Source organism: Trichomycterus rosablanca, chromosome 2 (genome assembly GCF_030014385.1).
Source record: "Trichomycterus rosablanca isolate fTriRos1 chromosome 2, fTriRos1.hap1, whole genome shotgun sequence".
Classification (NCBI taxonomy): domain Eukaryota; kingdom Metazoa; phylum Chordata; class Actinopteri; order Siluriformes; family Trichomycteridae; genus Trichomycterus; species Trichomycterus rosablanca.
This window is the reverse complement of record NC_085989.1, coordinates 11746737-11774103: the sequence shown is the minus strand read 5'-3', so window position 1 is coordinate 11774103 and position 27367 is coordinate 11746737. Positions and strand designations below refer to the sequence as shown.

The 27367-nt window shown below is 40.7% G+C and overlaps 1 protein-coding gene across 4 annotated transcripts; it reads left to right on the top strand.

Moving 5' to 3' along the window:
• Positions 1-572: 572 nt before the first annotated feature.
• On the top strand, positions 573-12261 carry s100s (S100 calcium binding protein S). 4 transcript variants are annotated; one of them, XM_063011295.1, is made up of 5 exons: positions 573-1067; positions 3385-3612; positions 8177-8232; positions 9796-9949; positions 11360-12261. In XM_063011295.1, the coding sequence occupies exons 3-5, from the start codon at positions 8210-8212 to the stop codon at positions 11558-11560; spliced, it is 378 nt and encodes a 125-aa protein (XP_062867365.1). In that variant the 5' UTR covers positions 573-1067; positions 3385-3612; positions 8177-8209; the 3' UTR covers positions 11561-12261. The 4 variants fall into 4 exon arrangements, with proteins under 4 accessions (XP_062867365.1, XP_062867381.1, XP_062867357.1 ...); XM_063011311.1 differs by having other exon boundaries at positions 573-1072; positions 8180-8232; XM_063011287.1 differs by having other exon boundaries at positions 573-1072.
• The last annotated feature ends 15106 nt before the right edge of the window (positions 12262-27367 follow it).

Here is a 27367-nt window from a genome sequence, read left to right as displayed (position 1 = left end):
TGTAAAGCAGGTGGTTATTGCAATATAACTGTGTAATATTTATAATTATTAAACTTCTTTAGCCCTTTGTATCCTGTGGATAGGGGTATTGTCATCTTTGAACCGACCTCCCCCGTATTTATAGGACATTTTTATGTAATGTATCACGTACATAATAACATATTTGTACTTATTTATAGTAACCCTCCATCTAAGATGATAAGTGCTCACGACAGCCTAAAACTAAAAACTGTGACTTCTTTGCATTTTCTCCCCTTTTTCTCCCTTTTTAGCGCGTCCAGTGCCCGATTGCGTCATGCTTCCTCTCCACCAATGCCCATCCCTGCTCTGATTGAGGAGAACGAAGCTAACCCACGCCCCCTCCGACACGTGGGCAGCATGCCATATGCATCTTATCACCTACACTTTGACGAGTGCAGTGCAGCTCAGCGTTGTGTATGGAGAGACACACCCTGAGAGCATTCTTTTCTCATCTCTTCTCATCTCCATTAATCAGCCAGCAGAGGTCATAATTGCACCAGTCATGAGAGAGAGAGACCCTATCCGACTTAGTCCCGCCCATCTGAACAACAGGCCAATCCAATCGTTGTTCATGTGGCTGCTCAGTCTTAGCCGGCAGGCAGAGCTGAGATTCAATACGATGTATTCGAGATCTAGCTCTGGTTCCAGCGTGTGTTTTTACCGCTGCGCCACCTGAGCGGCATACCACTGTGACTTCTGAATTCAGGGGCAAAGGAATCAAGCCGGTACCACCACAAAAGCACTCATCCACTTGTGACTATGAGTAAACACCAGCTCATCTGACCATATCACTTTTCCCTACATTTCTGTATGCCAGTGACTTTGTTGTGGTGCTGCATTTGTATATTCATTCATTGTCTGTTTTACTACTGCTTTATCCTATTCAGGGTGGCAGTGGGTCCAGTTTACTGGGCAAATGTAGGAAACCCACAGAGACCCACAAATATCTTTGGAGAAAATCGGAGCTCTCGGAGGAAACCCAAGCAGAAACAGGGATAACATGAAAACTCCACACAGAAAGGAATCGAACCCAGGATCTTCTTGCTGTAAGGTAACAGTGCTACCCATCGAGCCACCATGCCGTGTGCTGCATTTATATTTCGATGTGTGGGGAGTCTTGTATGTTTGCCTTTAGTCTTTGTGGGGTTTCTATGACTGTTTGTCAACTGTCTGTTGGTCCAACCATGGTTTATTTCTGCATTGATCTCAGTGTTTCTCTGCTCTGGCTTCATAACACTGATTAATAATTTATGAACATTAATGAATACATATAAAAAAATCTATATTTGCAACATAACTCTCTTTATTATTTTATCTGCATATACAGTATATTTAGACAGTCCCACTACCTGACATCTTTCAAATGTAAAATGTATGCTCACATAAATCCATTAACTCAATTATACCCTTCAAGCACCTGTATGTACATGACATGTACACATTACAACTAAAAAAAACTGGCCGTATTACTATCATGTTTGCTTTTGGTGTGGCTGACTTTGTGGTGTGCCAGATGAAGTCTGGCTCCATTACGTAAGCATTATCAATGAGCCAGCACTCTGAAAAACGATATGGGTACAGGACTTTGCCAGCCTCCTTGAGTTTGTACTACAGAACTACAAACCTAACTCAAGTACTTGTGTCTACTTGTGTTCTGTATTAGAATAAATATGTTGTATTTATATTGTGTGTATACTGTGGGAATTCCATTTAGTCAATTTAGAAGCAGTACTGAGACTAAGCACTGTTTCCTAGGGTTTAGTTTGTGGCTCTGTTTAGGTCAGTCATTTTCTTTTATGCTATTGATTCATCAGTTCACAGTCATGGACAATTTTGTGTCTCCAATTCACCTCACCTGCATGTTTTTGGACTGTGGAGGAAACCGAAGTTCCCGGAGGAAACCCACGCAGACACGGGGAGAACATGCAAACTCCACACAGAAAGGACCTGGACCGCCCCACCTGGGGATCAAACCCAGGACCTTCTTGCTGTGAGGCAACAGTGCTACCCACTGAGCCACCTGAGTGGCACCAACTTTTTTTAATATATATATTTTTTTTCTTTATGCATTTTCTCCCCTTTTTCTCCCGACTTTTTAGCGCGTCCTAATGTCAACCCCTGCTCTGATTTGAGGAGAACGAAGCTAACCCACGCCCCCTCCGACCCGTGGGCAGCAGTTGCATACATTTTGTCACCCACACTAGGCGAGTGCAGTGCAGATCAGCACAGTGTACGGACAGACACACCCTGACAGCACTCTTTCCCCGCCTCTGTGCAGTCGGCATCAATAAGCCAGCAGAGGTCGTAGTGCATCAGTTACGAAGAGTCCCTATTCGGCTTAATACCGCACCCTATATGAACAACAAGCCAATCGTTGTTCATGTGGCCACTCAGCCCAGCCGGATGGCAGAGCTGGGATTCAATATGATGTATTCAAAATCCCAGGTCTGGTGCGCTAGCGTGTGTTTTTTACCGCTGCGCCACCTGAGCAGCCTCTTGTACCAACTTTTTAATGTCATCAGCAAAAAATTTTTTTGGTTGACCATGTAGCCACTGATGCACCGCTGCTTTCATACCATCATCATATGAAAATCTTCTTCCCCTTAAAGCTTCTTTGAGCGGTCCAAAAAAGTGGAAATCAGATGGTGCTAAATCTGGACTATAAGCTCTCTCTCAGTCTCCCAGACACGACCAATTACTAGTCCTCCCCCTCTCACCACTTTCAACCAAAATATAAAAATGCGGAAACTTTTTGAAGATTACTCGTAATAGAGTAGCACGGTGATGCAGCTGAAAAAGCTTAAAGCTTCTTTGAGCGTTTAAAAAGGTGGAAATCAGATGGCGCTAAATCCGGACTATAAACTCTCTCTCAGTCTCTCAGACACGACCAATTACTACTCCTCCCGCCCTCACAGTTTTCAACCAACATATAAAAATGCGGAAACTTTTTTGAAGATCTCTCGTAATATGGTGGCATGATGATGCAGCTGGAAAAGTGGGTGCCATAGCTACAACTATGGGTCTTAAATTGGTTCCTTACTTGGTTTCCATTCACTGTTCATGAGGAGATTGTTATAATGTTCTGATGTTTGTGTGTTTTCTCAGCATACTCTTGTTTTACCACCTCCAAAATGGGCCTGCAGGTGAAAGTTAATTATTTCTAGGTGTGAGTGGATGGGCACCCAAACCAGGGTGTGTGAGGAATAAATAAATGAATCACCCAATGAATTAGACAGGGCGTCCACATACTTTGGCTTCGTAGCGTGAATATGCTCCAGCAATCTGTAGACTGTGTAACACGATATGAGTGCATATAGAACTTCACTGGCCTGCAGTATTGAGTCTCCTTGCATGATCAAGCAGGTGAAGCAGATGATACCACACAGGTCAGGAGGAGGGGACAGCGGCGAGATGAAGAAACAGAAGATGAAGGAGATGTGTAAGGGGAGGGATGAAATTAGAAGTGAGGGATATTTAAGACCTCGGGGATGCTGTCTCCTCATCCATTCTACTTCGTTGTGAATCGTCTGCCTCCCTCACCTTTCATCACAGACGCGAAGCAGACACATCAGGCTCTACAGAAGCACCGAGGTAAGATGGACAGCTCAGAGACAGGCCTGATTCTGTCTGTATCTGTCAGCTTTTAACTACATTTATGGTAGTATTTTGTAGTATTATATATGAATTAAATGATTTTTAGTAGTTAATGTGATTTAATTGTTTGTAATTTTAATGTTTATGTTGTTTACATTTTTCCATCATTCTTAATATGGAAGTTATGTAATATGACATAACTTTCTTTTATTCTCTGACTTTTTACCACATGCCACTTAATGTAATGTTGTTGCTTACAGTGACTTCCACCACGTATGTCAAAATGTTTTATGTATTTATTTATTTTTTGTTGTCACCAGGATTTAGTCAGTAAGTGAATTCTTGGTTCCTGCAACTTCTTATTGTTCTTTATCCTACAGAGTCCAGCTTCACCAAACAAGCTCATGTTATCATTACATTACAGCGTCTTAAATGATGTGCCAAATTTTGTCTTCTTGCTAGGTTTCTTTTTTTTTTGGAAAATTCAAGCCAAATTTTTCATGTACAGCAGTGGCATTAATACTTTTATTGGTAGAACAAACTAAACATATAAAATAAAAGAAGCATAATTTAAAAAAAACCAAACATAATGCATGTTGCTGCAGTTATGTGCAAAAGTTGGCATTTTCCATATTTTTGGCTGGAATATTTTAGTTTACAATTGAACTACCAAAAATAAGACATTTAAATGGAGTATATATATATATATATATATATATATATATATATATATATATATATATATATATATATATATATACAGTGTATCACAAAAGTGAGTACACCCCTCACATTTCTGCAAATATTTCATTATATCTTTTAATGGGACAACACTATAGACATGAAACTTGGATATAACTTAGAGTAGTCAGTGTACAGCTTGTATAGCAGTGTAGATTTACTGTCTTCTGAAAATAACTCAACACACAGCCATTAATGTCTAAATAGCTGGCAACATAAGTGAGTACACCCCACAGTGAACATGCCCAAATTGTGCCCAAATGTGTCGTTGTCCCTCCCTGGTGTCATGTGTCAAGGTCCCAGGTGTAAATGGGGAGCAGGGCTGTTAAATTTGCTGTTTTGGGTACAATTCTCTCATACTGGCCACTGTATATTCAACATGGCACCTCATGGCAAAGAACTCTCTGAGGATGTGAGAAATAGAATTGTTGCTCTCCACAAAGATGGCCTGGGCTATAAGAAGATTGCTAACACCCTGAAACTGAGCTACAGCATGGTGGCCAAGGTCATACAGCGGTTTTCCAGGACAGGTTCCACTCGGAACAGGCTTCGCCAGGGTCGACCAAAGAAGTTGAGTCCACGTGTTCGGCGTCATATCCAGAGGTTGGCTTTAAAAAATAGACACATGAGTGCTGCCAGCATTGCTGCAGAGGTTGAAGACGTGGGAGGTCAGCCTGTCAGTGCTCAGACCATACGCCGCACACTGCATTAACTCGGTCTGCATGGTCGTCATCCCAGAAGGAAGCTGACGCACAAGAAAGCCCGCAAACAGATTGCTGAAGACAAGCAGTCCAAGAACATGGATTACTGGAATGCCCTGTGGTCTGACGAGACCAAGATAAACTTGTTTGGCTCAGATGGTGTCCAGCATGTGTGGCGGCGCCCTGGTGAGAAGTACCAAGACAACTGTATCTTGCCTACAGTCAAGCATGGTGGTGGTAGCATCATGGTCTTGGGCTGCATGAGTGTTGCTGGCACTGGGGAGCTGCAGTTCATTGAGGGAAACATGAATTCCAACATGTACTGTGACATTCTGAAACAGAGCATGATCCTCTCCCTTCGAAAACTGGCATCTCATGGCAGTTTTCCAACAGGATAACGACCCCAAACACAACCTCCAAGATGACAACTGCCTTGCTGAGGAAGCTGAAGGTAAAGGTGATGGACTAAACCCAATTGAGCACCTGTGGCGCATCCTCAAGTGGAAGGTGGAGGAGTTCAAGGTGTCTAACATCCACCAGCTCCGTGATGTCATCATGGAGGAGTGGAAGAGGATTCCAGTAGCAACCTGTGCAGCTCTGGTGAATTCCATGCCCAGGAGGGTTAAGGCAGTGCTGGATAATAATGGTGGTCACACAAAATATTGACACTTTGGGCACAATTTGGACATGTTCACTGTGGGGTGTACTCACTTATGTTTCCAGCTATTTAGACATTAATGGCTGTGAGTTGAGTTATTTTCAGAAGACAGTAAATCTACACTGCTATACAAGTTGTACACTGACTACTCTAACTTATATCCAAGTTTCATGTCTATAGTGTTGTCCCATGAAAAGATATAATGAAATATTTGCAGAAATGTGAGGGGTGTACTCACTTTTGTGATACACTGTATATATATATATATATATATAAACACATTTTTAAGGAATTAAAAGAAAGTAGTTTTACCATAACATTTTTGGTCTTAACACCTGATTTAAGAAGGTCTCAGTACAATTATTACTAATAAAGTCCTAAATTTTAAATTAAAGAGTGGCACAGTGGCGCAGTGGGTAGCACTGTCACCTCACAGCAAAAAGGACCTGGGACCTGTGTGGAGTTTGCATGTTCTCCCTGTGTCTGCATGGGTTTCCTCCCACAATCCAAAGACATGCAGTCAGGCCAAATGGAGCCCTAATTCAAGCCCTACCACTGGAGCTTGAGCAAGGCCCTTAACCCTCAATTGCTTAGACAGTATACTGTCACAGTACTGTAAGTCACTTTGGATAAAAGTGTCTGCTAAATGCTGAAAATGTAAATGCCCTAGTTGCGTGTGTGTCTGCCCCATAAAGAACTGGCATCCTGTCCGCCCAATGTCCGTCCGTTTTCTGCCTTTCGCCCAATGAATCAGACCCACTGTGAATCTGACCAGGATAAAGCAGCAGCAAAAACAGACAGTGCATAATTGAATTCAAAATGAATCAATCATTAAAACATGAATTAATTACATAATATCTATAGATATAGAAGATTTGTAGTGGAGTTTTTATGGTAAGTTGAATCCAAAGCCTTGTTGTTATTATGAACTTAATTTCTTCTAATATATTTTGTTCTAAGGGGATGCAAATATTTGTGCTTAACTGAATTTGGCACCATCACAAAAATACACACCCTCCCGCTAACACCCACAGATGCAAATTCAAATTCTGTTCATGACCAAAAATCCCTTAAACACAGTCTGAACATAACTGCCATGCTTATTTACTAAATGCAAACATAACTGCACATTGATGTATAGTAAAACTGATTATACATTTTAAAAAGCGTATATATTTAATATCAAACAATCCGTCCTGCTTTTAAATACCACTGCTATACAGCCACGTAATTGCTCTAGCTTACAACTGTGCCATACACATACAGTATCTGTCAAATTACATGTAATCCAGCCGTACACAAGTCCAGTCCTTAGGTCACTCTGCTTGCAGGTATTAATTCCACCTTACCATCTAAGATGCCTCATTAATCACCCTGTGTAATGAATAAATTAGTGAAATCAGATGGTACAGTGCTTAAAATGCATTCTGAAGAAACACAGTCCTCCTCTGAGAGAGACTGATCTGGGTTTCGTCTCAGTCAAGTTGCTCTATATGTGGAATGCAAGGAATGCAGTGGAAAAACTGTAGTTAGAGTTAATACCAAGGCCGTAGCTATTATCTGAATATTGGGGTGGACCAAATTTACCACCTGGGGTTCCTGCCATCCTAAAAGGTTCCTGTCATATTAACCACTGATGGGAACACTAACAGATCCTAACATTACACAAAGCTATTGAGTTGAATATGACTATCCAAAGTGACTTACAGTACTGGGATAGTATATTGTCTAAGCAATTGAAGGTTAAGGGTCTTGCTCAAGAGTAGCAACCTGGCAGTGGTGGGGCTTTACCCAGCCACCTTTTGATTACTAGTCCAGTATCTCCAGTACTGCATTGTAAGTATATCTGAATATGCCCCCCTAATATATATTGTGATTATGGCCTTGGCCAATACTATGAGGAGGGATTAAAAAGTTGTACATTTTAACAGAATAGAACCAGGGCGGCACTGTGACGCAATAGGCAGCACTGTCACCTCACAGCAAGAAGGACCTGGGTTTAATTCCCCTGCCAGGTGTTCAGGGTCCTATCTGTGTTGAGTTTGCATGTTCTTCCTGTGTCTATGTGGGTTGATTGGCAGGGATTGGCAACCCATCTGGGGTGTTTTCTGACTTTCGTCCAATGAACCGGGACTCATGTAGTTCTCCAAGTCTACTGGATGCGTCAGGGCAGTTGGTTGGGTTGGTTAGTGACCTGCATTTGAATCTACAAATGAGTCTACATTTTATATGAATCATGTTTTACTTTGGCTCTTATTTTGTACAATATGGCTTTAATCCACAGAGTCTTATGAGAATAACCTTATATATCTGCAATTCATATGCTTTATGATATGTTTTGCTTTTGTATTTCTCAAACCTGCAAGCTATTCTTTCCTGTCCAGTTTTACATTTCCAGGTGTTTTGCTGCTCACTGTTTGCCCCCTTCTGAGCAAGATTGTTTGTTTCTATATTATCTTAGTAGCTTGGCGAGCCTGGAGACAGAAGAACCAAGATGCCACGCTCGAATTGTAATGTGTAAGAATAATGTTTTAAGTGCTTCTTTCATTTTTTAACCATTGTTCAAAAACCCCTTTATTAGATGAAAAAGGTTTTAAGATATAAAATGTAATATTTGGTTTATTTAGTTGATCACAGCACCAAATACACTGTATGGTACGCCATATGGACATCCCTTTTAATTAATAAGTTGAGGTGTTTATATATATACACATGTACAGTACAATTAATTTTTTCTGTATGTTCAGTTTGGTATTAAAGAACACCAGTGCCCTATACAGGTCCAACATCATTACAGTGGTACCTTGAAACTAAACGTTAATTGGTTCTGGGACTGGCGTTGAGTTTAAAAGGCGTTGAGTTTCAAGGTATTTTTCCCATAAGGATGTATGGGAAACCTGTTAATGCGTTCCATGGTTCCTGTGGCATATATTTTAGGCTAATGTAAAATAATGGGATTGTTTTTGACACTTATACACTGAAAATAACACACATACATACATACATACAATACAATACAATAATACAATACATACACAACATACAATAATATTACAAATATAATATAAAAACACTGAAATAAAAAGCTGATTCTTACAATTTCTCAGAACCCCGAGCTGCAATACAAGTTTAAAAGTGAAACAGTGAGGTAAATCCAGCAAAACACAGATACATGTGGAAGCTTTCAGAGTGAAACTGAAGGTTATTCCACACAAATGCAGTTTCGTCTCAGATGCGCACTTTGATGACGTTTTACCGCACCGCTCAAGCCGAGCGCTAAACAAAGCTACTGTTCATTGTTAATTTGAAATTAAATAAATAATTTTTGAAAAACAAACTGAACACGTTGAGTTTAAGGAAAACATTGAGTTTAAGGGTACAAATTTCTTGACAAATGGAGCTGAGTTTTAAAGAAACGGTCAAAATCTTGAAGAATGAGAAGCTTTTCCTAAACATGTGGAGGATGTCATGCCCACAAATAAGTGTTAAGTCTGACCAGCCTTATATAAATGCTCATGGTTTATACAAGCTCATGATCAAGTGTCCACATACTTTTGTCTATATAATGTGTTTTACAATCAGATCAGGGCTATTTAGTTAGCAGGCAGCAAACCAGATCCTGTCTTGGAGTAAATGTATAGTAGAAAACCTTTGGGTTCTCTCAAGTTACTTAAATTCATTAGGTAATGAGGTAAGATAGACACCTGCATGAAAAGATAGACACCTCATGAAAAATCTGAACAATCAATAATAAGTGGACAAAATGCACTGGTTTTAATTACATGGGAATTAATTACATGGTTTTAATTACATGTCCATCGGGAATTCAAACCAATATACACAACTTGTAGACACATTTTAACACAAATTTAAACACAAAGTATCATGTAGGTCTTCAATCTGAACTCACTAAATAGCTCTTTCTCAGACCATTGTCTTTCCGCCCCAGTTCTTGTGCTTGTGCCACTTAATATGAGCTAAAGCTCTTTATATACAGCCATGTGACCAGACATATGGCTGTAATTAGGGTGTCTTACTCTCTACATCCTTAACCTTTAACCCTTGTGAATTCCTAAACAGCATGGCTAAGGAACCAAGCACTAACCTGGAAAGCGCCATGCAGATGCTCATCAAGACTTTTCACAAGTACTCGGGGAAGGAAGGAGACAAGTACACGCTCAGCCGAGGGGAGCTGAGAGAACTACTGACAGAGGAACTGGGAAACTATCTAGGGGTGAGAAATACTATGTCACGGTTTACGCACGTAGCACACATCGCCGTGTAAAAATGTTATCCTTTCATCTGCAGGTATGAGGCGTCTGAAGCAATCTGACCATCAGCTATGTGGCATATCACAACATGCCTGTAGTGATCGCTGCCTTTAACATACTTTAAATACTTAGCCAGTCATTTGGCATTAATATAATGCATAAAATCAAACAGCCATGCACAGTTCACAGATCAAAAATGTGATCTGTGTGATGTTAAGCATGGAATGGTTTCTGGTTACTGGTGACAGAAATAGTATCTTGCATCACCATTTCTCAAAGAACAAGTCATCTCAAAACTGGTTACATGAATGTAGGAGTGAGTGTACAGTCATTGTATTTAAATGTCCGTTTTAGTCCCTAGATCCAAATTTGTGATGTGGTAGGATTGGATAAACGTGCAGCAAGCAAATGAAATGTAATCAAGTCAGAATGGATCAGACTATTAAAGGAATGTTTTAAAAGCCTTGTGGAACTAATGACAAAAAAAAAACATATGGCATTTTTTTTTCTCCAATTTCCCCCCCAATTTTCTCCCATAACCTAGTCGTATCCAATTACCCTGATTGTGTTACGCTTCACTTCTACCAATACAACCCTCTACCGCTGACTAAGGAGCTTCGCAACTGACACACGCCCCCTCCGACACGTGTGCAGTACCGACTGCCTCTTTTCACCTACACGAGGCAAGTTCATATGCGGATCAGCCTTGTGCACAGAGAGCCACACCCTAATCAGCATTATTCCCCAGCATTATTCCCCAGCAGAGGTTGTAATTGCACCAGTTATGATGAACCTTGCTCCGGCTCATCCTACTCTGAACAGCAGCCAATCATTGTTCATGTGGCCGCCCAGCCCAGATGGATGGCAGAGCTGAGATTCGATACAATGTATTCGAAATCCCAGCTCTGTGTCCCCTGAGCGGCCATGAGGCAATTTTTAAAGCAATTATATAAAGTGGCCAGTATGGCCAAGATATCACCATATTAGACATTTCTAACCATCCAAAAACTTTGAAGGTTTATTTGTTTAGTATGTTGACATTTTGCTTTTTATGACTAAGCAAAAAATGTCTACAGTATATGTTCCCCTGACATCCCATGTCAGCAGACCATCTGTCAACTGTCAATTTGACAATTGTCAATTTACATCATCATATTTTTAGCATTACATTTAAATTTTGTACTATTACAAGGCAAATGTTGCTATCACTAAAACTAAATACAGTTAGCATCTTTAAAATAATCATAAATTTATATTTGGCCAATCAGTGCAAATACCACCCAATTTTGTATGTTCAAAATGCACCTGTATCATTGCATTCTCAAATCCCTCTTACACTTTTTAACTCTGCTCACTGTCTCTTCCTTTATAAGAGCGCACAAGATAAAGACGCCGTGGAAAAAGTAATGAACGACCTGGACGCCAACAACGATGGCGAGGTGGACTTTACCGAGTTCATTATACTTATGGGCGCTCTCACCGTGGCCTGTAATGATTTCTTCCTCGACAGTCCACCACCCAAGAATAAGCCTGACCTCAAGTCAGACTCAAACGATGGACAGAAGACTGAGTAGCAGGGGGACAAGAATGAGGAGAGAAAGAGTAATATGGTAAATGAAGTCGTCAGTGAGTTTTGTGTAAACAGGAGTTACAGTTTCAGTTCCTTGTGGTTCGGGAGAAGATCCCTTTATTTTTAGTTATTAATTACTTTAAGTTTTCACAGTTTCAAGCTTGTCATTATGCTTTACCCTGAAGACTTAAACATGCTCAGTAATGCCAGAAACAGGTTTGCATAAAAGCCTGTTTGTAGATCAAAGAAAATGATCCATATGGTTTTAGAAATACTGGCTTTGCATTTAAAGGTACACACTGTGATTTTAGAGTATGGCTTTCTGTCCTTTTAATTTGTGCTAGACTTACATATGAAATACGCCTCCTTCTAAATTATAAGATGGTTCTATCATATGACGAAATTTGCATGCGCCAGCTAATTGTAAAATAACAGTTATGGCTGGTGTGAATGCCCAGGTTAGTAGTAGCTGATTTCCAATGAAATAGTTTTCATGTATTATAACCCCATATATGTTACATTCATACAAAGTGTTTTTGAGGTAAACAATATTGCTATAAAATCACAAAGTGTGGCTTTAAAGTTTATTTAATTACAGGTTCTTGTGTGAATGATGGTCATACATACAGTTTCAACAATATTATTATGCTTGGTTGTTTCATGGCACCTATTTTTAGCGCTAATAAGTGCTAATATGTATCTTCATCATTAAAGCAAATACCAATCCAATAAATTATATATTGACTGACATCACTGTGTATTGTCTTTTAATTATAAGCATAAGTAATTATTTTTATTATAAATCACAATTTTATCCAACAGTCACTTCTGACAAGAAGAGTGGCACGGTGGCTAGTGGGTAGCACTGTCGCCTCACAGCAGGAAGGTTCTGGCTTTGATCCCCATGTGGGGCGGTCCGGGTCCTTTCTGTGTGGAGTTTGCATGTTCTCCCCGTGTCTGTGTGGGTTTCTTCCGAGGGCTCTGGTTTTCTCCCACAGTCCAAAGACATGCAAGTATGGTAAATTAGAGATACTAAATTGTCCATTAAACTTGTGAACTGATGAATCTTGTGTAACGTGTAACTACCGTCTGTCATGAATGTGTGTAAAATGTGACGTTAAAATCCTAACAAATGAATAAATAAACATCTGACAAGAATGATTTCTTGCTATCCCATTCAAATCCCAACATTTTCCACAAATCTGCATGGTGGTGGTGGTGTGTTAGTGTGTGTTGTGTTGGTTTTAAATACCGTGTCCACTCACTGTCCACTCTATTAGACACTCCTACCTAGTTGGTCCACCTTGTAGATGTAAAGTCAGAGACGATCGCTCATCTATTGCTGCTGTTTGAGTTGGTCATCTTCTAGACCTTCATCAGTGGTCACAGAACACTGTTGGCTAAATATTTTTGGTTGGTGGACTATTCTCAGTCCAGCAGTGACAGTGAGGTGTTCAAAAACTCCATCAGCGCTGCTGTGTCTTATCCACTTATACCAGCACAACACACACTAACACACCACTATGTGGTGGTCCTGTGGTAGTCCTGACCATTGAAGAACAGCATGAAAGGGGGCTAACAAAGCATGCAGAGAAACAGATGAACTACAGTCAGTAATTGTAGAGCTAAAAAGTGCTCCTTTTATGGTAAGTGGAGCTGATAAAATGGACAGTAAGTGTAGAAACGAGGAGGTGGTTTTAATGTTATGGCTGATCAGTGTATATTGTCAGTTTTCCTGACGCAACCGTCCTTATTTTAAATGGGCTTAGTATCACAGCACACTGAAAAGTGCACCTCCTACTGGCTGGGATGTTCGGCTGCTGGTTTGTTTACATTTTTCTCTTCTTTGAAATGTAACTTTTCTCTGCGACTGAAAGGTGTAGATACTTAATTTATTTTTTATATTAAAGCTTATTAGTTCTTTTGGTTTAATTATAAATGCACAACAGACACAATTATACGGTGGCCGAGAAGTGCAAAACAAATTTACATTTCAGAAAACAAAATTACAAAAAAACAAAAACAAATTTACAACAAAAGCAAAAACATATTTACAAGTGCTTGGGTACCCAGTGTTTGTAAATTTGTTTTGGCATGTGTAAAAGTGTTTCAGCACTTGTAAATTTGTTTTCGGCATATGTAATTTTGTTTTCTAAAATGTAAATTTGTTTTGCACTTCTCGGCCGCACATTTCTGACGGAAAGGGTAGGTACAATAAACCGGAAGTGCGTGTTGCTTACCTGCTGTCAATCAAACTGTTTCTCAGCGGTAAAGTGAACGGAGTTTGTGATGGTAACGATAAACAAGGTTTTGTCTAGTTTGTGGAAATCATTTTATCCAGTTGACCCGCTATTGTTTCAACGCACTCTGCCCACGGTGCTACTCATACAGCGGTGTATTACACAGGTTATATTGCGCACACACCGCGTTACTAAGAATAAAAGTGAACACTACTTAATTCCCACAGTAGCTGCAGTTTCCTTCTGTTTTATACACATCACTCTGTCTCCCATTGATAAAAATACGGAACAAAGCGTCCTGTATCAGTTCAATACTGAACGCGGTGTTTAGTTTCCAAATAAAGAAGGATTCTGTATTTTACAGGACGGTGGGTAACCCTGGTTTGATTGTCTCTTATATAGTGAGTGAGATAAAACACAGCGCCAAAGCTTCATCAGTCCCGCACATGCTGCTTTAATATAAGCTCCGATACACTGAGTCCACTGTTACAAAAGTGAAACAAGCTCCAAAGCCTTGGTATCAAATGTGGTATCAAATCATGAACAATGTTTTGTCCATTTTGTGTTAATTATTTTCATTAATTCGCTTTTGTTGTTCTTGTGGGAATTCCTTAGATGTTTAGAAGAGCGGACGGTAGATAGAGATGCACACACCACGTCTAAACATCTGCACAAACTATCTAATAACTTTCCACAAGAAAAACAATAGCGGGTCAACTGGATAAAATGATTTCCACAGACTAGACAAAACCTTGTTTATCGTTACCATCACAAACTCCGTTCACTTTACCGCTGAGAAACAGTTTGATTGACAGCAGGTAAGCAACACGCACTTCCGGTTTATTGTACCTACCCTTTCCGTCAAAAATGTGCGGCCGAGAAGTGCAAAACAAATTTACATTTTAGAAAACAAAATTACATATGCCGAAAACAAATTGACAAGTGCTGAAACACTTTTACATATGCCAAAACAAATTTACAAACACTGGGTACCCGAGCACTTGTAAATTTGTTTTTGCTTTCGTTGTAAATTTGTTTTTGTTTTTTTGTAATTTTGTTTTCTGAAATGTAAAGTTGTTTTGCACTTCTCGGCCACCGTACAATTAAGTAAGATATAAATACTGTACAGTAAGATGTAAATACATTGGTTTTCAGTGCAACTTCTGGTGCAATGTACAATTGCTATAGAAGCTACGTAGAGTTGCTATTAAAGCTAGAGTTGCTATTAAAGCTAGAGTTGCTATTGAAGCTAGAGTTGCTACTGAAGCTAGAGTTGCTATTAAAGCTAGAGTTGCTGTTAAAGCTAGAGTTGCTGTTAAAGCTAGAGTTGCTATTGAAGCTAGAGTTGCTATTAAACCTAGAGTTGCTATTAAAGCTAGAGTTGCTGTTAAAGCTAGAGTTGCTTTTGAAGCTAGAGTTGCTACTGAAGCTAGAGTTGCTATTAAACCTAGAGTTGCTTTTGAAGCTAGAGTTGCTATTGAAGCTGCAATGAAACTGATCTGCTGCATTAAAAATTGTTTGGTCAGTAAATGAATCAGTTAATTTTGGCCAGTATTTATATTATTTTAATTGTGTTGTACAATGGTAACACTACAATTATTAGTGTAAACGTTTAAATAGGGTTAAATCTTTTAATTCTGGTTGTGTCGGTTGTGCTTGGGGTGAAATGAACAATAATGTACTGACTGCATTACTCTAAAGCCTCATTGACTGCTTGTGACTGTAAATGAAGTACTGCAATACACTGGGCATTGATACCTGCACTGTGGGTATTGCAATACTCTTTGGATGTCTTGTCTCTTTCATTGTAAAAAGTGGGTGTGTAGTTCTGGGGTATTATGGTTATATACAGTATATATGTGTGTGTGTGTGTGTGTTAGGGTCCAGTTCATCTACCATCTGGGCGATTCTTGTGTGTTTGGATTGGGGAATGTGTTCTACTAGGTTTGGCTGAGTCGTGCGTTGAATTGGTGGATACCTGAACTGCCTAACAGTCAGAAGATCATGGGATGTTACTTTGAAGGTGTTAATCCAAATCTAGTGAGGTAAGCAGGAGCTTCAAATTGAACTAGTAATTTATTCAAAGTGTTGTCCAGGTTACTTATAAGGATGGGTTCCTGCAGAGTCTGATTCTTCTCAATGTTCTTTCCTGTATTTTTAAGGTATTGTTGCCCTCGGCTTGCTCAACAGGGGTTTTTGGTCTGTTGGTCCTGGATTCTGTAAAGTTGCTTTGAGACAATGTTCAAGTACCTGTTCTGTCATGAATGTAACCAAGGTGTGTAAAACATGACGTTCAAAATCTTAAAACAGAAAAAATAGATCTGACTTGTTGGAAATTGGTCCAGTTTGTGCTGAAACCTTTTTCTATTGAAGTCTTTACAAAGTCTTTTTGGAAATAAATTACTGTTTATTAACGTTTGCATACATTTTCAGATTTATAGATAAAGATCCGCAGGTGGGTAGCACTGTCACCTCACAGCCAAAAAAATCCTGGGTTCAATTCCCAGTTGGAGCAGTCCAGGTCCTTTCTGTGTGCAGTTTGCATGGTCTCCCGGTGTCTGCATGGGTTTTGTCCGGCTGCTCAGGTTTCCTCCCACAAGTCTAGAGACGTGCACTCTAATTGGAGCTACCTAAAATTGCTCAAGGTATGAGTGTGTGTGCATGTGTGAGTGTGTGTTTGTCCTGTGATGGACTGGCAACCTGTCTGGGGTGTTCTATGCCTTGTGCCTAGCGAATTGGACCCTCCACATCTCTGAATAAGATGAAGCGGTGGTAAAACAGACAATGAATAAATGAATAATATGTTGATCAATACACTGATCAGCCATAACATTAAAACCACCTCCTTGTTTCTACACTCACTGTCCATTTTATCAGCTCCACTTATCATATAGGAGCACTTTGTAGTTCAACAATTACTGCCTGTAGTCCATCTGTTTCTCTGCATGCTTTGTTAGCCTGCTTTCATGCTGTTCTTCAATGGTCAGGACTCTCCCAGGACCACCACAGAGCAGGTGTTATTTGGGTGGTGGATCATTCAGAGCACTGCAGTGACACTGACATGGTGCTGGTATGAGTGGATAAGACACAGCAGCGCTGGTAGAGTTTTTAAACACCTCACTGTCACTGCTGGACTGAGGCAGCGTTCTGTGACCACTGATGAAGATGACCAAATCAACAGCTTAATGTAGCATAAATGTTGTGAGCTGACTGTAGTATTTCCCTTTTTCCCCCCAACCCTTTTGTAACTCTTACCTGTATTTAGATTTATTATGAATGAGAACAGTACTGGGTTTACTGTACAGGGACCCATTGTGAATATGAGAAACTTGCAAGAGCTTGCTGAAACACGTCCTGTATAGCAAAACACATCCTGTTTGGCCTGTTTGGCCTGTTTAACCTGGCATATTTTGCAACAAGTTTAATTTAAAAAAAAAAAAAAAAAGGAAATGTGTGACATTTATAAAGTGTAAATTCATAATTCATTATGTTTCATTGGTGCCAAGTCATTAAAACAATAAAAATGTCAGTTAAAGCAAGACGGCTGATATAATGAATTAATAAGTATATGTGAATGGCTGGTCTGGACATGTATGAGCGTCTGCACATGTGTAGCTGCTGTGCATCATTCCTGACTGGCAGGCCAAGCTTTCACTTCATTCTCAGATTTATTCCCAACTGCTTGGCAAATTCTTGGAGTTTGATTTACCGTCCTCTCATTGGCTCTTTCATTTTCGAAACAATACTTGGTTAAAATGCCTGGTAAGGGTGCCCAGGTGGCAGCGAGATGTTCCGCTTGCACACCAGCTTGCACACCGCTTGCACACCAGCACCGAGTTTCGGAACTCCCCGCGCGCGCGCTGCGCTTCAGCAGAATGGGGTATTTCTTTGCACTGCCACCTGTCGTTCGGAGAAAACAGCAACGAATGACGCATCAAGTATACAGGTCCTTCTCAAAAAATTAGCATATTGTGATGAAGTTCATTATTTTCCATAATGTAATGATAAAAATTAAACTTTCATATATTTTAGATTCATTGCACACCAACTGAAATATTTCAGGTCTTTTATTGTTTTAATACTGATGATTTTGGCATACAGCTCATGAAAACCCAAAATTCCTATCTCAAAAAATTAGCATATTTCATCCGACCAATAAAAGAAAAGTGTTTTTAATACAAAAAAAGTCAACCTTCAAATAATTATGTTCAGTTATGCACTCAATACTTGGTCGGGAATCCTTTTGCAGAAATGACTGCTTCAATGCGGCGTGGCATGGAGGCAATCAGCCTGTGGCACTGCTGAGGTGTTATGGAGGCCCAGGATGCTTCGATAGCGGCCTTAAGCTCATCCAGAGTGTTGGGTCTTGTGTCTCTCAACTTTCTCTTCACAATATCCCACAGATTCTCTATGGGGTTCAGGTCAGGAGAGTTGGCAGGCCAATTGAGCACAGTAATACCATGGTCAGTAAACCATTCACCAGTGGTTTTGGCACTGTGAGCAGGTGCCAGGTCGTGCTGAAAAATGAAATCTTCATCTCCATAAAGCTTTTCAGCAGATGGAAGCATGAAGTGCTCCAAAATCTCCTGATAGCTAGCTGCATTGACCCTGCCCTTGATAAAACACAGTGGACCAACACCAGCAGCTGACATGGCACCCCAGACCATCACTGACTGTGGGTACTTGACACTGGACTTCAGGCATTTTGGCATTTCCTTCTCCCCAGTCTTCCTCCAGACTCTGGCACCTTGATTTCCGAATGACATGCAAAATTTGCTTTCATCCGAAAACAGTACTTTGGACCACTGAGCAACAGTCCAGTGCTGCTGTTTCTGGTTCAAAAGTGGCTTGACCTGGGGAATGCGGCACCTGTAGCCCATTTCCTGCACACGCCTGTGCACGGTGGCTCTGGATGTTTCTACTCCAGACTCAGTCCACTGCTTCCGCAGGTCCCCCAAGGTCTGGAATCGGCCCTTCTCCACAATCTTCCTCAGGGTCCGGTCACCTCTTCTCGTTGTGCAGCGTTTTCTGCCACACTTTTTCCTTCCCACAGACTTCCCACTGAGGTGCCTTGATACAGCACTCTGGGAACAGCCTATTCGTTCAGAAATTTCTTTCTGTGTCTTACCCTCTTGCTTGAGGGTGTCAATGATGGCCTTCTGGACAGCAGTCAGGTCGGCAGTCTTACCCATGATTGCAGTTTTGAGTAATGAACCAGGCTGGGAGTTTTTAAAAGCCTCAGGAATCTTTTGCAGGTGTTTAGAGTTAATTCGTTGATTCAGATGATTAGGTTAATAGCTCGTTTAGAGAACCTTTTCATGATATGCTAATTTTTTGAGATAGGAATTTTGGGTTTTCATGAGCTGTATGCCAAAATCATCAGTATTAAAACAATAAAAGACCTGAAATATTTCAGTTGGTGTGCAATGAATCTAAAATATATGAAAGTTTAATTTTTATCATTACATTATGGAAAATAATGAACTTTATCACAATATGCTAATTTTTTGAGAAGGACCTGTAAATGCTTCTGCCGTTCTCACAGGTTCGCGCGCAGTGTGCTGAGTCGTGCGCTACGCTCAGATGCGAAAGTATAACTCAGGCTTTATACTTCACGCATCGCAACTGGCGCGAGGGTGCGCGCGCCCAAAATGACGCAGTCGCGGTGGCTCCGCCCATGCGCGTTGGCCCCGCGCTCTGTCGCGGCGCGAGGTCGTGCACCTCTCGATTTTTTAAACTTTGCGCGTATCGCGCGCGCCGCGCTTCAGCAGAATGGATGATTTCACCTGTTTTTGCAGGGGTATTTCTTTGCACTACCACCTGTCGTTCGGAGAAAACTGCAACAAATGACGCATCAGGCATAAATGCTTCTGCCGTTCTCACTGGTTCGCGCGCAGTGTGCGGAGTCGTGCGCTACGCTCAGATGCGAAAGTATAACTCAGGCTTAAGGACCCTGATTGGCGGAAGAGACGCCTGTGCAGAATGCATGGGCGAGAGGAGGAGGGCTGTACACGTGTCGGAAGAGGTGTGTACAGCGACGTGCTCTCCTTGGATGCAAAACTGGTAATTGTGTAAATTACAATTGTGTAATTGTGTAATTTGTGAAAATACAGCCTACAATCAAAATCCTTCATAAATCATCTTGATTTCCCTGTATTGACAATCTTTTAATAAAAAAGAAAATATTTTACCAAGACAAACACACGATTTTTTTTGCTATTTTGTTTATCCATTTCTCCCCTTTTCTCCTAATTTAGCATAGTCAATTCGTCTTCCACTGCTGGAGACTCCAGTCATGTCAGAGGAGGGTATTTTTGCCTGCCCATGCTCCCTCCGACTTGTGCGCAGTCCACCAACCGCTTTATATGCGGAGAGTCAAGTCAAGTCAAATTTATTTATATAGCACGTTTTACAATAGACATTGTCTTAAAGCAACTTTACAGAATCCAGGACCAACAGACCGAAAACCCCTATTGAGCAAGCCGAGGGCGACAGTGGCAAGGAAAAACTCCCTTAAAATTACAGGAAGAAACCTTGAGAGGAACCAGACTCAGCATGGACCCCCATCCTTCTTGGGTGGCCTGGAGGATACTTTAAATAAATAGGATTTACACAAATTATACACACAAAATTAAATTGAACTAAAAGTTATAACTAGCAGAAAATAATTGGAGTTCTTAATTGTTCAGTCCAGTCTGTGATAAAGTTTATTGTAAGTTCTGGACATTTTTTGGTGCAAACATGCCAGGTTCCGTCACATCTAGTAGGAGCAGCATTGTTGGCACTGCAGTCTCGACTTGCAGTCTTTAACCTCTAGAGGGTAAACAGGTTTCCGTCAGAACCACCTCGGGGTAAAACAACAGAAGATGTAGTTACAATGTGAAATCATTAGGAGTAAAATGTCAGTTTTACAGAGAGTAGCTTTAGACTCCGGCACCACTAATTATTACAGCATAACTAAGTTTGCTTGTTTAGTTTGACAAGACTAATCAAAAGCCTGAGTAAATAAATGTGTTTTTAATCTAAACTTTGAGACCAGCTCTTCCACCAGCCGTGATCTTTTTAATTCTAGGAACTATAAGTAACCCTGCATCTTGTGAGCGAAGTGGACGTGCTGGGTTGTAGAGATCAATAAGTTCACCCAGATACTATGGAGCCAGACCATGTAGCGCTTTATAAGTTAGTAGAAGTATTTTGTAATCAATGCAGAATTTAACTGGCAGCCAGTGTAGAGATGATAGAACAGGACTAATATGATCAAATTTTCTAGTTCTGGTTAGCACTCAACAGGGCTCTAGAGTGCGACCAATTTGGTCGCACATGCGACCTAATTTCTCAATGGTGCGACTAAAAAAAATCTCAGGTCGCACCGGTGCGACCAGCAGTTCAAGGGGAAAAAAGTCTCCGTTACTCTGAAAGTCTTCCCGTGGTTCAACAACAGACACACATCAGGCCCAGAGCGGTAGAGAGAACAGAGTGGCGACACTCCCATAGGGAACCGTTGGAAAGGGGGCGGGACATTTTTTCTGCCCAGCTTCCGGGTTGTGGAGCTCTGTATAGTTCCAAACAACCCATAGAGCCCCATTCATTTCCACTACTTATCAAACATTTTTAGCTGTATGTTGCTTTGTTTTAAAAAAATTATGAATTTAATGTCATTAATATACTTAATACTGTTATTGTTTAGCATTTGCTCAGCACTAAATGTTACATGTTTATCTTAATTAATAGGTATAACCCAATTTAGCTTAGTCAGTTAAGCTTAATTAATGACACACGAGTCTTTTCACCTAAAATGAGTTGATTAATCAAGATTCTTGTTACAGAAATGATCATAAAACATTAGAACCACAATAAATCATTATACTTTTACTTTCATACTTAAGTACATTTGAAGGTAAATTTAGTTTAGTACTTTAGTGGAGGTAAAGAGTATTTTTACTTTTACTACTACTTTTACTGGAGTAATATGTTACCTTGGATATCTCTACTTTAACTCAACTACATGGTTTGTCTACCTTGTCCACCACTTACATTAGACAAAATGAACTAGTGCATATTCATAATGAATTCATTAATGTATTACATGTAGGAATCAATTATTAATCACTCATGAAATAAGAGATGAATGAATGCTTTTTCATGTACCTGCACTATAATGTTTTTGGTACGGTAATGTGTTTATCAATCTGTTCATTCAGTGCAGGTAAACCTTATGAATCCAGCACATGACTTAGTGTTTAGCAAAAATGATTATTATTATGAATCCTCAGGAAAGTGAAGGGAGATTAGTTTATGCAAAAATCAAAACATAAAAAACTTTAATGTCTATACTGTATATTGTCTCTACTACTTAAGGATATCGCATTATGTAATGTATGCTAATATAATGTACTGTGTGTTAACAAGAACGACCTATTAACAAGTCATTATAAACATCAATCTTCCACTTTATATACCAAATTGACATTAAAGCAGATGCAGTAAATGTAAACGCAGTTGAAAATACCCAGAAATTGTACAAATGTTTATTATTTGCCGTTTAATATTTCATTTACTGCTGCCTGTCCCATTTGAGAACATGACAGCGCCGGGTTTGTTTGGAACTATTGAGGGTTACATGAACCACGTGACCGCGTAGCGGCGAGATCAAGGAGTGTCGCAACTCTCTCTATCTACGGCTCTGAGGCCCATATCATGGTCTAAACCAATCAGAGACAGTGAAGAGCGGGACAATATTGTATCGGTGATATGTGAGCGACATTCAGCTCAACCAATCAGAATGCAGCACCGGACGTTCAGTTAGTTTAGTTTTGTATATGAGACTCGCCGGACGGCCAAAGTATAAAAGTTCGGTTTCTGGAGCTAGGCAGTTTAAAGTGTTGTAACGCTTACTGAAGTCCTGACTAAACCGTTACAGTGAAGTCTACCTTGTCGTGTGCTTTTATTCCCACACATTCATCACCACACAGCAAGAGACCCGTAACAGTGGTGAGCCGACCCTCTAGTAGCAATAGGCTAATGCTAGCGGTTAAGTGCGACGATAGCGAAAGTAAAAACACAATAATATTTTCGTTAAGTAAAATATTAAAATAACTAAAAGACAGTGAAGTGTTAGAATACATGTAGTCAAAATACACAGTGAGTGCACCGCAATCGATTTTGGGAATCTGTGTAAAAGATCCAGTAAAGCCGATAATATAATGCACTTTATTTAAGATTACACTCTAACACTAGAGCCCCATACACACACACACACACACAAAAATATATATATACATACATACATACATACATACATACATACATGAATAGATATACTCTATTATTATTGTTATAATTTTTATAATAGTGTACTATAATGAGACTATAATACTATAATTAACTGTAAAGAGCATGGGAAAACCATGGCCGTCAAAATTGTATTTGTGACTGGTTCTAATACATTTTGAATTGAAAGGATGAAAAGCACAATGCATCTATAAAACACATTACATGCCGCAGTAAATGCACTGCCCATGGGTCCCCTCTCCCCACTGCCTTTCAGCGGCAGACAGCAACAAACATCAACAGACGAGGCCATGTTGACCAGACTGTTATTTAATCATTTACAAGTCAATATTGCCTATATGGACAGCGAAAAAACAAGTGAACCTGTAAAACTAAGGTGTTAAATGCGATGCAGTTGAAAATTAGGGTGCACCTAACTTTTGTGCTGGTGCACCTAAGAAAAAAAGTTAGGCGCACCAGTGCAACCAGTGCAAAAAGTTAGTCTAGAGCCCTGCTCAAGCTGCTGCATTTTGAACCAACTGGAGTTTGTTTATGGAACTACCAGAGCATCCAGTTAGAAGAGCATTACAATAATCTAACCGAGAAGTTATAAATGCATGGATCAGTTTTTCAGCGTCTTTTACAGATGTTATATTTCTTATTTTAAAGATATTGCGCAAATGAAAGAAAGCAACTCTAGTAATAATATTAACGTGTGCATCAAAGAAGAGCCACGCACTGATCTCCGTGCTCCTCCACTTTCTGTACAGGCGCCTCAGGTCCTAACCAAGGTCCTTACACAGTGAACACCCACCCACTTACAGTCCGGTCTTTTACCCACCCGGCAGACTTAATGGCCAATTTTGTCTGCTGCAGGCATTGTCAATTATGCCCGCTAGAGGGCGCCCAGCCAACCGGTAGCAGAGCTGAGGTTCAAGCTCGGGAGTTCAGAATCCCAGTTCTGGTGTTCTAGCGGATTATCTTGGGCCACTTGGGCGCCCCGCATGCGATTTATAAATCATTAGCTTCACTTGGACACCTGCCATTAGACATTACAGCACAAAATATATTTTTGTATTTGATGGATTTTTAATAATGTAGGCTAAATAAATAAAAAAATATTCAATTTATTAAGCTATTCAGATTTAATAACAGAATAACATTGTTACTGAAAACGGGCAGGCAATGTTATTACAGTTTTCATTTGGTTTTTATACTGATGACAGTACCATGACCTCTTTTTACGTACCAGCACTTCACAAGCTGCCGGTACCTGTGTGATTCATAATGGCAGTATGTAAACTACATTGCCCAGGGGGCACTACTTGACATTCTACTTGTACCTGTTCTCTCGACAAGTCTAGTATATGACAAGTCATGTTAATGCTGATCTGTGTAACGGTAATTCAGGATGTAATACTTAATGATTTACTGATACTGGCTGATACACATGTCAACATGAAGAAAGGAAGTACCGGCACTTTTGGCAGAACATTTGTCTTTCTTTTTTTTTTGCTTATGCATTTTCTCCCCTTTTTCTCCCTTTTTTAGCGCATCCAATTGTCCGATTGCGTCATGCTTCCTCTCCACCAATGCCGATCCCTGCTCTGATTGAGGAGAACGAAGCTAACCCACGCCGCATGCCGTATGCATTTTATCACCTGCACTGACGAGTGCAGTGCAACTCGGCGCAGTGTACGGAGAGACACACCCTGAGAGCACTCTTTTCTCATCTCTGTGCAGGCGCCATCAGTTAGCCAGCAGAGGTCGTAATTGCACCAGTCATGGGAGAGAGACCCCATCCGGCTTAGTCCCGCCCATATCTGAACAACAGGCCAATCGTAGTTCATGTGGCCGCTCAGCCTTAGCCGGCAGGCAGAGCTGAGGTTCGATACGATGTATTTGAGATCCCAGCTCTGGTTTCAGCGTGTGTTTTTACCGCTGCGCCACCACACATTTGTCTTTACGCTCCTAATATACACCTCCACTTCATTGCATTTTATCCATATTCAAGTCACCCTAGGGCACTGTTACACATGTTGGCAGGTCTTTTTTACCTTTAGCATGGAAAATCTAATTGTTACAGTTCTCTTTCCACTAGTAATATCCTTCATACTGGCCAAGGAGGGCTACACAGACAGTAAAAAGGGTCTGCCAGTCTGTTACCAGTGAAAGATGCAAAAGCCAACATGTGTTACAGTGCTTTACGGTGACTTGAATATGCATAAAGTGCAATGACGTGGATGTGTAAAGAGTGTAAAGACAAATGTTTTGCCATCCAGTGCTTAAAGTGAAGGAAAAAGTGCCGGTACTTTCCTTCTTCACGTTGGCGTGAGTAACTTATATTGCAAATTCTATAACTTTTCACTCTTATTTTGCCCTTGTCCCAACATTTTTTGAAAGTGTTGCAAGTCAAGCTGGTCTGCCAAAGCATTAAAAATAGTTTCTTTGTACTTTCTATTTATTTATGCATTTTCTCCCTTTTTCTCCTGATTTAGCGTAGTTAATTTGTCTTTCGCTGCTGTGGATCCCCGCTTGCATTCAAGGAGGGTATATTGCTGCTCACGTGCCCTCCGATGCATGCACAGTCATACCGGACCCCTTCTTTTACGCCTCGCGCTTGAGGCTCATCCACTTTCTGCACAGGCGCTAATCAGGATTCTTGCACAGCGTTTGAAGACCCCACACACTTAGTCCGGTCATTTCCCCTCTTAGCAGACACGGTGGCCAAATTCATGTCTGATGCAGGCCCTGGCAATTGTGCCCGCTAGATGGCGCCCAGCCGACTGGTAGCAGAGCCGAGATTCAAACCCGGGTGTTCAGAAACTTTGCGCTGCTGTGCTAGTGGAATAACCCGCTGCGCCATCTGTTCTTCGTACTTTTACTTAGAAACAAAGATTCACTCTGCGTTGCCATCGGTCGACTGGGCGCCATCTAGCAGGCATAATTGGCGGTGCCTGCAGCAGAGACCAATTGGCCACCGTGTCTGCTAGGGTGGGATGGGTGGGGCCTTCAAACGCTGTGCAAGGACCCTGATTAGCAGACAGAGGCGTCTGTGCAGAATGCATGGGCAAAAAGAAGGGGTCTGCTAGGACTGCGCACGGGTCGGAGGATGCGTGAGCAGCAATATACCCACCTCGAATGCAATCAGAGATCCCCCAGCAGCGGAAGACAAATTGAATACACTAAATTGGGAGAAAAGGGGAGAAAATGCATAAATAAATAGAAAAAAGAAATGAAGGTTTAATAAAAAAGACAAACCACATATTCCTGTTTTTACTAATTTTATTTAGTTTTATTTGTATAGGTTATACAATCCTCTGTAAATGCTAATAAACCATGCTGAACATTTTTGTGGGAGGTTTTTGCTCTGTTTACTATCCAAAAATGTACTTAGTAATGATAAGGGAATTATGTTAATTATGTAAATACTTTTTATGCATTTGTGTGTGTTTTTTTTGTTTTTTAAATATATTTTCTTTATGCACGCCCAAATCTGAACAACAGGCCAATCGTTGTTCATGTGGCCGCTCAGCCTTAGCCGGTAGGCAGAGCTGAGATTTGATATGATGTATTCGAGATCTGGTTCCAGCGTGTGTTTTTACCGCTGCGCCACCTGAGCGGCGTGTTTGTTTATTTATTTATTTATTTATTTATTTTTTTTACCCCTTTTTCTCCCCTTTTAGCGCATCCAATTGTTCAGTTAGCATCGTGCTTCCTCTCTGTCTATGCCGAACCCTGCCCTGACGGAGGTGATTGAAGCTAACCCGTATCCCCTCCGAAACACGAGCAGCAGCCAGATGCATCTTTGCCACCCACACATTGACGAGTTTGGCGCCACCTAGCGTTGCATGCGGAGAGACACACCCTAAGGGCACCCTCTCCCATCTCTGTGTAAGCGCCTCCAATCAGCCGGCAGAGAACGCAATCGCATTCTGACAGAGAGAGACCCACATCTGGTTCTTTGTCCCACCCCCCACATGAGCAACCGGCCAATCGTTGCTCATATAGCCACTCAGCTTCGAACCGGTAAAGCAAGGCTGGATTCGATACCACACTCTCAGAATCCAGCCCTGGTTGCAGCGCGTTTCTTTTTACCGCTGCGCCACCTGAGCGGCTTTGTGTTTGTTTATTTTAAAGTAGTTGGAATGTTATGTGATGGATTTCGTGTTATTTAACTTACCGGTGTTACAGGTGCATGTTAATCCTCTATGGGACCAACACCAAGTACTATCTTGGAATGATGCCTAGTTTATTAGCATGATTTCAATTTATTCCGTGCCTTTCCTTGACTAATAAAA